The 13,152-nt window shown below is 36.0% G+C and overlaps 1 protein-coding gene across 1 annotated transcript; it reads left to right on the top strand.

Annotated features, from left to right (window-relative positions):
* Window positions 1-1,246: 1,246 nt before the first annotated feature.
* On the top strand, window positions 1,247-12,618 carry LOC104401605 (band 4.1-like protein 2; the record flags this gene model as incomplete). The annotated part of the gene is made up of 6 exons (XM_010009236.1): window positions 1,247-1,807; window positions 3,630-3,752; window positions 4,276-4,374; window positions 6,359-6,439; window positions 8,811-8,933; window positions 11,339-12,618. Coding segments are annotated over 5 exons (972 nt in total), but the record flags the coding sequence as incomplete, so codon positions are not given.
* Between the last annotated feature and the right edge of the window lie 534 nt (window positions 12,619-13,152).

Raw genomic sequence — 13,152 nt, forward strand, 5'->3', positions numbered from 1 at the left:
GGAAGAGACCGCCGCCTCGGCCGCGCCGCCGCCCCAGGTGCTTCCCCCCGTCCTCCCCTCAGACCCAAAGCATTCAAGTGCCGAAAAGGGGGTCCGCAGCTCACTTGTCTGTCAGAGACGGTGGGCTGGTATTAGAGGGGAGAGAGAACCGTCTGGAGAGCGTAATTCTGTATCTGCAGCACTCAAGAAATGCCACTTAGGGCTTGTTTAAGCTTCGTCAGGGGTGCTGCCTTACACTTGGTAGGTGCTTTGCTAGGATTAAGTCACAGATGGTGTTGATTTTTCATTTGAACTCAAATTTTGCTGCAAACTGTTCACTAAACATACATTGCATAAAAAATACTACCTAATGCATAATTTGTGGTGGGTTCTCTGGAATAACCATCACAGCATTCCATTACGGAACAAATACTAATATAACTGCTTTAAGCTCATCGTTTTGGCTCCAAACTAAATCTTAATGAGATCAGCTCAGTAATATATTGCTATTCTGATAACATACAAGCTTAAAGTTTCCTCCTTGCTATCTGTTAGCTTTCATAAAGTAACAGGCCAAAGACGAACAACTAATAAAATCTGAAATAATCTATTTTTGTGTTTTGTATGGCAATAAATGGATAGTAGAACAGTAAATATGCTTAGGTTGATGGTTGGTTTGTTTGGTTTTGCTTACTATTATTTATTATTTCCTGACTTAACCGAGAGAAATAACTGCCTCAGTAGCATCACTGGCCAGTGCATTCATGCTTTTATTTTCAGTCTTTCATAATTAAATTCTTATGCCAATTAATAGTATCTGTAGTTCATACCTACTTTTGAATGGAATATTTCAATGAAGTGGAAGGAAATGAGCATAGTTCTACGTGAACCTTGCAGTGGTCTAGTATCATATATATACATTCTTAAAAGCTTGCTTGGAGGCTATTGCACTGTTGAAAAGGGCTATGCATTGATTTTTGTCCTCTGATTGCTTTTTGTTTCACAGAGACATGTTTCCAGAGCAGAAGGGCCTTGTACTGGAGTCAGCGATGCTGATAAGGTTCTACTGATTTTTTTTCCCTGGTTTAATTTGGCTCTAATTCTTCCAATCCATCTTCATTCTTTCTTTCCTTCCTTTTCCAGTTAACCATCACAACCATCTGTCTCCTATATGACACGAAACAGCCATCAGCTAATTTTTTTTACATCATTTTAATTTATTCATATACCCTACTTTTGTTTTTCCTCATCCATGTTTTTTGTGCAGAGTTCACATGAGACTCTTGACATAGTGGAGGAGAAGAAGCAGGCAGAGGTTGGGATAGAAGAAATAATACTCATAGACGAAACCAACAAAGGGAAAATGCAAGTTGCCACTGAAGCTGGGGAAACATGTAAGGTGGAGCAGCTGTCAAAAAAGGACTCTTCCTCATTGCCGTCAGATAGTAGCAGCAGCAGCAGTAGTAGTGAGAGTGAGGATGAAGAGGTGGGAGAATACCATCCACATCATAGGGCAATTGAGGAAGTCATCAGGGAAGAACAGGAAGAAGAGGAAGACATGAGGAGGAAAGAACATGAAGAAAAAATACAGCATGTGGAAGCCACACCAGAAAGCAGTAAACTAAATGTACCAGTTGAGCATACACAAGTTACAGCTGAAGATTTGGTCCAGGAAAATGCAGTTACCATAGCTACAGAGGAGAAGATTTTGTCAGAGGAAATTAAGCAAGATTTAGGTGAAGAAAAAGAGGAAGAACAGCTCAAACTCAATGGAGATGTGTCTCATGTTGACATTGATGTTGCACCACAAATAATTTGTTGTTCTGAGGTAAATGGTAGAACAGTTTGACAACTAGATTAAGCAGAGATATTTCTTGGGGTGAAAATATACCAGCCTTTCTTCTTCTCCTATTCCTCCAGCTCTTCAGGCATCCAACAAGATTCAGATCATTTGGAAGGGGAAACCACTGATGAGCAGTGAAATTCTGTCTCCTTCAGTTATGGTTTCTGACTTTTTGCTAGAACTGAGTGAGAACCACCAGTAAGGCAAACCTTCCGAAGACTGACATCTCCTTTTTACACCCCCTTATTTTATATTAACAAACATAATGTATTATTTACATGTTTCCGATGTTATAAGTCTTGTCTTGTCTATTTGTCAATTGTTTTTGACACGTCCATGACATGTAATTGTGATTGGAAAGCAACTGAAATTAGAAAACACACGACAAATTTTTGTTCCTTTTTTTCCCCCTCATTACTCACTGCTTTTCTTGCCACCCCCCTCCTCCCCCCCCCAAAAAAACCTTTTTTTTCCCCCCCTGTTAAAAAATGTTACGGATTTATAGACTAGAGTATAGCTAGAAACTGCATAGGTGAGAGGACCACATTGTAAAGCAATGAGGCATATATCACAATCTTTCGATGAAGTCGTCTAGTGCAGTAGATACTTAGAGAAGCATGCACGGGTTCCAGTCACAGTCAGTTATTTTAAGCCAAACAAATGTTACTGGGGTTGTTACCGGGCAAACTGTATAAAGAAGCAGAAGGGGGAAAAATGAAGCACAGGAATGCATTTCTTTGTAAAGTTGGCATGATGTGCTGCTGAGTTTTTCAACAGCTCTGTGGGTTTTTCTTAGTTACTGACTTGTGTATTGTTGTAATGGTGGAAACTGTTACTTTTTTTCTTTACACTAAATTTCCAAACTACTTACCTTGTTTCTTTTGTAGTCCTTAGCACACACAGGTGCTTTTGAAGTTGCAGGCACCCACACTTCCTAAAACCATAGCTAGTTTGAAGGAACAGGAAAGGGCTGCTGTGTGTGCATGTGTGTGTGAGGGAAACAAAGGAATTAATTATTTTCTTTTTCCTGGGATTCCCCCCCTGTGCATCCAGAATCAGTGCGAGATAGCAACTGATGCATCTAGCAAAATAGCAAATGGCTTTACTAGATTTTTTTAAAGTTCTTAAGTATACTGAAAATCTGCTTCAGTAAGATAAGTCACAAGTTCACTGGCTTGTAGGCCCCTGGTTAATTGCTTTCTTTGTGATACTGCAGAGAACACCACTGGTTAAAATGGCTTTTTAGGATTATTGTCAAAAGAAGCCATTGATTTCCAGAATTATGTTGAATGTAGACTGCTTAAAATCCGGTTGTCACAAGTAGTACATGTTTAAAAGTTAAACTTTTATATAATTTCGTTGGAATTCCTAGTCCTTACCTGCAGTGAAGGAGTAATGATAGGTATTTTCCCAGATGAAGTCTAGTGTGAAGCTTATCCATCTGAGGTAGCTATCAGCTTCTTTATGCAAACTAAAGTTTTCTGGGTTTTTTTTGTAGTGATACACTTCTACACATTTTCCCATAACTGTGTTGCAGCTTGGTTTTAGCAGTTGCTTTGTGGTATGTATGAAACAGAACATTGGCAACGTTACTAGGACGTGAAAATTTACTACCACGATATGTAGATATTAGAGGGCTGGTTTATTAGTCTTCATTTCACTTTGCTTATTGCATGCTTTTTGATTCTGAAGACAGTCAAATATTTATCTTACTGTTACAATTTCCTTGAATTTGTGGTTGTGTTTTCTTGGTCCACTTTGCAAACCTTCTGTCTTCTGAATTGGTTGGTTATTTCTTGCACCACAGCCTCCAGTAGTGAAAACAGAGATGGTAACCATTTCAGATGCCACACAGAGAACTGAAATCTCCACTAAAGAAGTTCCAATTGTTCAAACAGAAACTAAAACTATCACGTATGAATCTCCACAGGTATGGTGGCTGGGTTATTATATTGTTTGCAGGCTGTTTTTTATTCTAGTTACTTGTAGATCAGAATAGATAATGTCCAAAAAGAGCTTTTCAAAAACCTTTACTTTTTTTCTAGCAGCTAAAATTGTACTTTGGCTATGAATTAGGTAAGTGAAATGTTTCTAGACAAAGCAGTATTACTTCTGAAGTTCTAAGTGGTTGTTTCATTGGCTTTGGGGATTTTTTTTAATATAAGGACTTTATTGCAGAAATAAATGTGTAACTTATTTTTAGTTTTGGAAACTTGGTTAAAATACCTTCTTGCTCCTGAAAGGAACAAGTAACTTTGTTCATAAATTTTCTGCAAGAATGAATGGTAACAATAGTGTTACATGACTCTGTAAACTTGGATGGCTTCTATTTAGACTTCAGTTCTGACTGAACTAAAGAATGTGTTTCTTAAGAAGACCAGCTTCTTTTTTTTTGTGAAAACAAAAAATACCTTTTTTTTTTAATTGTTTATTTTTTTTCTTCCTTCTTACAGTTTGACGGCAGTGCCGGTGGCAATGCTGGTGTGCTGCTGAGTGCACAGACAATTACATCAGAGTCAATTTCTACTACCACAACAACACACATCACAAAGGTAAAATATAATCACATTTCTCTGAACTGAAAAAAAAAAAGCCCAAACCCTCCAAATGAAGTCTTACATGAAGTGAGACAAAACAAGCACACTCCGCTAATTTATATGAAGAAAGTTGAGTTGAAATGGATTGGAGTCATTCTAGGCATGTGTTGAGTTAATTTTCCTGTACAAAGATTATTAACAGAAGAGCCCTAATGCACAAGCTGGAATATCTGGGAACAGGACAGGGAAAGGGAAAAAGATATGATTAGGTTTATAGTATTTAATATAGGTCTTATTTCTGTGTTTGACAAATTAGTATGTACATGAATTTTATGGTTCCAGTCCTGTCATCACTCGCTAATAACTTAGAGAATCATTGTTAATGTAACTGATTTGCCTGAGGTCCACAGGAGCCCTGCTGGTGGCATCAGTTATAAGAATGAACTGAAACAATGTTTTCTCAGCTTTTGTGTTGATCCTTGTCCTGCTAGGTTTAGAGCATATTTAAAAACAGATCATGCCACTAGGTTAATCTGCATATTTTGGTACTGAATTATGTACTCTGCATTCCATGCTTGAAAGGGAAAGGAAAACTCGATGTTAATAGAATGTTACATCTGTTCCAGTCTTGTGTAATGTTTATGCCAAAGTATGCTGGAACTAACAAAGTGTGATGATGATGATGGTTATTGTAATTATTTATGTAAATATCAAATTTTAGGTGTGCCCCAATAACACAGTTTTGAATTCTTGTCTTTGAATTCTTCACATAGTTTTCCAAGAAAATTTCAGAAAGCATTGTTAAGGTAAAGCAAAAGGGAAGAGAGAGATGTAAGGTGGGCTTTTTTATTCCCCCCAAGACAAGAATTTTCACATCATCACAGAATGGAACAGTAATTCACTGCTTACTGGATATATATTGAATTTTAAATATTTTTAAGATTGAAAATTGTTTTCACAGAATGACAGTGGAAAGATTATTTTGAAAAGTTGTCAGATAAAATCACATGAAATAAAGTAAGCTCAGAATTTAAAGTGTATGGTTTGTTATACAGACAAGTCAACAGGTCCTTTTCAGTCTCAAAGCCCTTTTGGGGGAAGTGTACATTTGCTTGTCAAGCTCAGATGTCAAATAACACTGCTTTTTAGAAGGAACCATTAAAGAAAATGTTTTTGGTTTAGTCTTCTACTAAAAAATGACTAGGATTGCCATAATGCAGCAGATCCTTGTCTTTTCATACTGACTGTTTATCACCGATTTAAAAGACTGAATTTTCGAATCTAACTTTGTATTTTACAACAAAACTGTTCATTACTGATAAAGGGACCTGCCAAAATAGTTTTAATATTCTAATGGTGTTCTTAACAAAGTCATCTTAGACCTTTTCTAATATGGTTAGTGTATCTTATGTACTACTTTATTCTTTCCTTTAATAGAGGCTGATTTAAAAAAAAGCACATAATGCTGTTTCTGTGAGAATTTTTCTGTAAGCTAAAATGATTTGATCATTAGAGTAAGAAGGAAAGCACAAAATTATTCCCATCAATGTGAAATACGTTGAAAATATCTCACTAAGGTCTGTGAGTGGCAGACCTGAAAACCAGACCATCTTTGTATTTAATGGCATAGTTTTCTTCAGAAACTGAGAAATGGCCCATTGTTGAAATCAAATGGAAGACTCATGGAATTTCCTGGTTGCTAGATTTATAGGGTGGAAGAGGCTTGAATTCCAGTTTGTCTGCATGTCTAGATCTGTTCAAACTTGGCTTCCAGTAACAGAAGGAATTCTCTATTGCTTTTTTATTAACAAGTTTAGCAATAGCTTGAATGTGACTTACTGTGTAACTGAAAAAGAAAGGATATTTTAGCACCGATAAAATTGACTAGTAATTGGAACTCAGTCACAGAAATCTTGTTTGCTTCAGTGCAGAGAAGGGAGTGCTTTGTGGTGGTGTGGAATAATTACAGGGATGTTTTCTTCCTTCCCCCCCCCCGTAGATGGTAAAAGGTGGGGTATCAGAAACAAGAATTGAGAAGCGCATTGTCATTACTGGAGACGCAGATATTGACCATGATGAGGTAAGCATGTAAGCTGTTATCACAGTGTACTTTGTGCAGTCCAGTGAGATCTACACAGTATTTCAGAACCTGAAAATCGGAAGAAGAAGTTGAATAAGAGGGCATAGAAAGACCTTGAGGCTGTTAATTGTGGCAAAGTTGTTGAAACAGTCATGTTTTGTGAATAAAGAGCCTGTAGAATATAACTGAAAGAAGAACAGCATTAGTAATACTGAATCATAGATCATGTGAATGGATTTCTTACTATTTTTAAAGGGATTTTTTTTTTGGAAGAGACTCGCTTTTTTTAGTGCTGCTTTTGCCACTTGGGAGGAAAAGCATTACTAAAATAATCTTATTTGATACATTAATCTTCATAGATGGGAGTCTTTGTTGTGTGAGCAACATCTGAATGCAGGACTCATTTTGACTGAAAGCTTTGAAATACATAAAACCATAAACTGTTTGAATTTCAAAAATAGGGTTTGTCTTGTATTTATAGAATTATGTATAACAAAAGTAATTGTTGATCTGATGGAATCTTATGTAAGTACCTTTCATCTCTATTAGTACTAAAGCAGTATTTTACTAAGTCTTAGAAACTAAGATTAAAATCAGTTCTACCTGCCCAAATAAGAAGGCTGAATTTAAGCAGTAAGCAAGACATTAATTGAGAAAGTGGAGTTACCTGTTCTTTGTAGTGATAACTACACAATCTTTATTGTTTGTTATCAGAGAACCTATAGTAACAAAGTTGATCACAGGCACTGGATAATGCAAATGGAAAAGCCTACCTTCTACATAAAGTTGCAGTGAATCCAATTCTAACTTCATGGAAGCTACACAAATCAACATAACAGGATTTAATTGAACTTCTTAATTGCAATATACTGAGAGCTTGGGGAATTTAATTTCACGCTTTGATTTGCCTCCAGAAAGTGGCTCTTGACAAGCTGAATCTCTTGAAGCTCATAATTGAATGACAGGGCTGTTCAGCATCAGGCATGGCTCTTGTTTGCCTTGACACATGCTCAGTGCACTTCAGACGTCTGGAAAGGTCACACAGTATCTTTAATATACCAGACAATTCTCTAAGGCCCTCTTTGTTTTGAGATAAGTGGGTAATGAAGTAAAAAATTAAATAATAAGAAAGGAAGTGTAAAGTACAATCACTGAAGCTGAAAGCAGCCATGAGCAGCTTTTAACAGATTTATGAAATACCTACCACTTTTTCTTCAGTGGATATGGAGCTCTTTAAATGCACAAACTACATGCTGAATGTTTATTCTTATGTCTTTAAGTTCTCTACATCACTAAACCAATTTTCAATAGGAAAATATTATTTTAATTTGAAGTTTCTGAATACAAATGCTTGTATTAGTTGTTGTAATTTAACAATTAGAGATTTAAGGCTTTTTCATTGTTTATGGTTTGATTATAAACAGTGATTCTTAAATCTCAACACCCGCTTTCTTTTCAATCCTCATTTATATTACAGAGATTACACTTGACGTGTTTCAAAAGGTAAACTAATAAAAAACTGTTAGGATTAATATATCAGCAAACGTCAGTATTGTTCCAAATGGACACTGTGTTCTTCTGTACGTATTTCCTTAATAGGACTTCAGATCCATTATCATGTAATAAAGGTGGCTAATGCTGGTGTTTCCAATCTCTTTTCAGAGTTACTTATTTCTCTCCCACTTACAACCTATGGCTCAGGAAATTGCCACTTTTAAAAATCAAGATAAACCTTCAAGATAAACCTTTTTGTTACATTATATATTTTTTTGCTCCTTTTAGTATATTCAGGTTTTCTTCCAGTTGAGGTTGATACTAAGGTGAACAGTGATCTTACTGTTGCTTTGGAATGCCTTCCTTCTAAAAATGTGGAAGAGGGATTATAAGAAACTGAGTAATAACTACATTTGCACTTATTATTTACTCTTATTTTTCTGTACTGTGTGCATTCTTGTTAAGTCTTTATTTGTTAGGTCTGTTGCAGATGTTAAAAAAATTCTAGGATATAAGAATACTTTTTGTCTCCTGAGATGAGCTAGAAAAGTTACAGGATAATTTTATAGTTATTTGTTACTGCCTTGAAAATTTGGTAAATTTTTAGCATAGTAGTCTGGCTTTTTTGGTTTTGTTTTGTGCTTTGGCAGTTGGTTGGTTTTGATTTTTTTGTGGTTTTGTTTTTGGCTTATTTGTTTTGTTGAGTTTTCCGGTTTTGGTTTGTTTTTTACCCCTGAGACCTCTGAAGTTAGGAATTTAGAATGCTGAACAATTATAACCATTATAACCAAAATTTCCTATGCTGCTACTCCCATTCTCTGTCCCCACATGAATGTCCTTTTGCTGCTGTTGTTACATATTTCAAATACATTTGCAGGCCCTGGCACAGGCAATCAAAGAAGCCAAAGAACAGCACCCTGACATGTCTGTTACAAGAGTGGTGGTGCACAAAGAAACTGAACTTGCTGAGGAAGACGAAGAGTAAAAGCAAATACTTCAGGTACACTTATGTATGTAACGAATATAGAAAAATGCAGCATCAGTTTTCTGTTGTGTTCTGTGATAAAAGGCTTGAAAAATATAAGGCATCTTTAATATACGCTAGCACAAAATGGTGAGTTGAGACAGGTTCTAATAGTAGACTGTTAATGTAAGACTTTTATTGTAAATCCAATGTGTTTAACTGTACAATTCCAGTCCCTTCCTTACATCTTGCATTTAGTGAGAAGATTACATGCAGTTCACCAGTAGTGAAAGGGCACACTTGGCCACTTTGTCAGCTAATTCTTAATCCTCAACACACTGAAATATTTAAACTTTTATCATTTCCTTAGGCAAGGAGGTAAATGTATTGCAAATTCAAGTTTGACAGTCTCTTATCAGTTGAGCTATTTGAAGGAGTATCAGTTTTAGGCCCTCATTTCTAGGAATAAAAACCAACAAAAAACTCCAAAAAAACCCCCCAAACCCAACAATAAAAGAAACATAAAACCCCCCAAACAAACCAAAAACCCCATAAACCCCACAACCCTGCTTTATCTGATATGTTCAATAGAAAAATCAGAATGAACACCGAAGAAATCTGCTATTGCACTGGTGATAGGCTAATGACTTAAACTCAGTAACTGCTTGCATATAAAAAGCTTCAAATTTCCTTTGCTTTTTGCACTGGTTAATGTCACGAAACTGCAGCTTCAGATTTTTCAGACTTGGTGGGTTTGTTAATTGTAGACTCAGCTTCAAGGAAAAGGTTTAATTTTGAAGGATTACATAAAAATGAGAGAGATTTTAAAAAGCAGTGTTTTAAGCCTTCATTGAGACACTGTTTCTACTGATGAGTCTGTGTATTTGCTAGAAGAGCAGCGGTGTTATCTGTCACAAACATCAACCTGCAGCTTCAGGAGACTTCTAGATATCATGAGCACTATTCATGAAGTGCCATGAATATATGAAAAATGAGACACTGACTTGATTCCAAATTTTATGTAAGCTACTATAAAGAGAGGAGGATGTATTTCATATTATCCTGGTAATTTATGTTGAGAAGACCAGTTTTATTTCTATGCCCAGGTTTCCAAAGGGCTGACAATTTCACTATTGAGTATCAGTTCTGCGATCCAGAGGAGAAAAGAGGCAAGCATCAGTTTGAGAGGATTAAGTGTACCTTCTGAATCTTGCTCTATGAAAGGTGACCATTATCAAGGAATCTGAGTCTTCCTGAACTCTAGTTATTGATCATAGTGGGGTGTTTTTTCAGCTGAAAGACATAGGCTAAAGCCTTGGTTTATTTCATCTATCCACAAGTGTCTTGCTTTTCTTTAGCAGCTGGATATGAATGGAGGGCCTATGTGGCTGAGGAAAGGAGAGCTAATACACATTGCCAACTATTGACATGTATATGACCAGTTAAAGACTTGTGTGTTGTGTGGTACTGGGGAGAGAGGTTTTTTGCCTTTAGTTTAGGTTGTTTTATTGGTCTCTTGATACACAGCAACATTAAAATGTGCACACTGAATCCATCCTTCTCACGGTTTCAGCGTTTACGTAGCAGAATCTAAGGTAGAAAGGTGCTCTAAAACAGCAGAAGTGATCATTTGGATTTGCAAGCATTTGCAGTTGTGATATGTGCTATCATGACATTCTTCATTTATAATTAATCAGTGCGAATTTAAAGGTCTTGGGAGTAGGGTTTGCCTCTTCTGTTATATTTGTGCAGAATGTGCCAGTTTCTTCATGCTACCTTAATCCAGAAAAGTATCTTTCAGATAGGTGTCCAACATAATCTATTCCATATATATCCCATAACAACACCTTTCTATGTCATGGGAGGAAGAAACCATTTTGGCAGATTTGCACCACGTTTCTACATTAGTGACCAGCTGCAAAATTGATTCTGTTCCTTCATCAGATATTTAACTAATTTGTAAAAATTTTATTCAGGACAAAAAAAACTTCAAAGAATTCCTTCCGTCTGCTGAGGGTGTTTTGGGAAGGTTTTGGTATTTTTTTTTTCAAGATATATGTATGTTGTAGAATGGTGTTTGCAATGTATCTGAGAGTGTCAGATGCTTGTGTCTGAGTTTGCCAGTTGCTTTACAGCTCTTGGCCTGAAATGCTTGTGAGAAAATAAAAGAGGTGTAATGAAGACATTTCTCCATGCTGCTTTTGTATTTGAGACCTGGTGGCTTGTTAGACTGATGATGCCTTTCACTTAATGAATTAGTTTATCTCGTGGTTGGAGGGGGCTTCAGTTAATGCAACTTTTTTTTTTATTTATTTATTTTTTGGGTTTTTTTATGAAATAACCTTCTGTGGAAACAATGACTTTTTGACTCAGATAATTGGACATTCACGTAATATCTGTTACAACTGCTTATGTAATATTCTCCCTCCTTTTTCTTCCAGAAGTAGAAATGATACTGACAGTGATCATGACCATGAAGAACTGTAACCATTCCAAGTCACTACTACTCTACTGAATTCACCAAGCCTAGCAATGATGACCAGATGCTTAAGACTTAAATGCCAATACCAAACTTCATTTTTAACATCTTTGGTCTATATTCCCTTAAAATCTTTCTTGTTTATTTTTATAACCACTTCTTAGCAATCTTAGATTTTATTTTTTTTTTAATGAAGTTTTATAGGGTATGATCTTCTTTTTCACAAATACTGGTATTTTTGAAGCTTATTCTTAATTATATGAAAGTGAACAAAAAAGTCTGGCAAGCATCGTTCACTGGAGCAGGTGGTAATTGTGCAGGAAGAGTGATCTTTACTAATTCGGATGTAGTTTTTTCCAAATACTTCAAGTGAAATCTTTTACTGAAGTAATTTACAGATTATCTTTTTTTTTTCTTTGAGATTATTCAGGTAAATATATGGTATCAAATAACAAAGATTTTTATAAAAATACATTTCCTAAAATTTGAAAAAATGTATTTCTTTGGATAAACTTTATATTGATTATTTCTGTAACTCTTCCTGTTTGAAGGTTCTCTCTGTGGAGCAGAGATGGTGTGGCAGTCTGTAGAGGAGAAGGAGTTGCAGCTACATTTCTTCTGACTGAGCACTGTGTTCTTTTTGCACTCTGGTGCCAATGCTCAACTTTTTGCAGCCATTTTGCTGTCTGCAGCATTCCAGATAAGGAAAGAAGGAAGACAAAATCTTTTCTTTTTTCCAACAAGAGATGATCTAGGCAGCTTAAAACCTTAGCGCTTTTTTCTTACTGTGTCTCGATTCAGCACTTCCATTATTTGAATACATGTTTAGAATGCTTGCTTTCTATTAAACCTCACTGTCTCCATGTTAGAACTGACATTTCTGCTATTGAGAAGATATGCATTTCAGATGCTTTGTCTAATGGTTAATGCAGGTTTTTAGGATACTGAGTAAAAGCATACAATGGGCTCCATCCATAAAATAATAAGACAGTACCATCATTTGAGACTGCCATTGAGGAAACCTGTTAATTATTTTGGATTTTATTTTTATGTTGTTCTTGCAGGGGGGTTGTTTGGTTTAGGTTTGTTTGGGAGTGATTTTTTTTTTGTTTTGGTTTTTTTTTCTGTCAACTCTGTGTATAGTTAAAATGCCGAATTAGATTTATAGCAGCTTGAAGTTGTATTAAGTGATATTTTGCTTTCTCTAATTCTGTTATAAAATAAAGTTGTTTATTCTCTGTATGATATCTGACATTCTGACATAAACTTGAAAGATACTTAAAGTGAGCAAGTTAGTTATGAGAACTGGAATTCTAGAGGCCACAAAACCTTGAAAAGCAGGGATTAGTACAAGTAGCCTCCAGGGTTTCCAGAAGGGTGGCACGATTACCTGGCTCTTCAAACTGGTACTAAGATATCAGCGAATTTTAGACATCTTCCAAAAAGCGTCCTGGTTTCTGTGGTTCAGAGAGAAAATACATGCCAAAACAGATGAGGTTTGGACAGCACAACGCAAGTTCAAATGCCTCTCAGTCTGCAAGTGGTTTTACTGAGTTCATTGAGTTAGGATGTACTGTGAGGTTCAAGTAGCAAAACAAATCATGTAATACTTCTCAGTATGTTCTTTTTCACTTCGAGCAATGTATTTTGGTGCTGTTGTCACTTTAGATTGCTGCCATGTGCTAGCATGCTAGCTTAACAGAAATTTATGTTAGTTTTGGCTTTGTATAATTTGGATAACATAAAACAGCAGTAACCAAGATGTTGATTTCTATA

Source organism: Nestor notabilis, unplaced genomic scaffold (assembly GCF_000696875.1).
Source record: "Nestor notabilis isolate BGI_N333 unplaced genomic scaffold, ASM69687v1 scaffold27682, whole genome shotgun sequence".
Lineage (NCBI taxonomy): Eukaryota > Metazoa > Chordata > Aves > Psittaciformes > Psittacidae > Nestor > Nestor notabilis.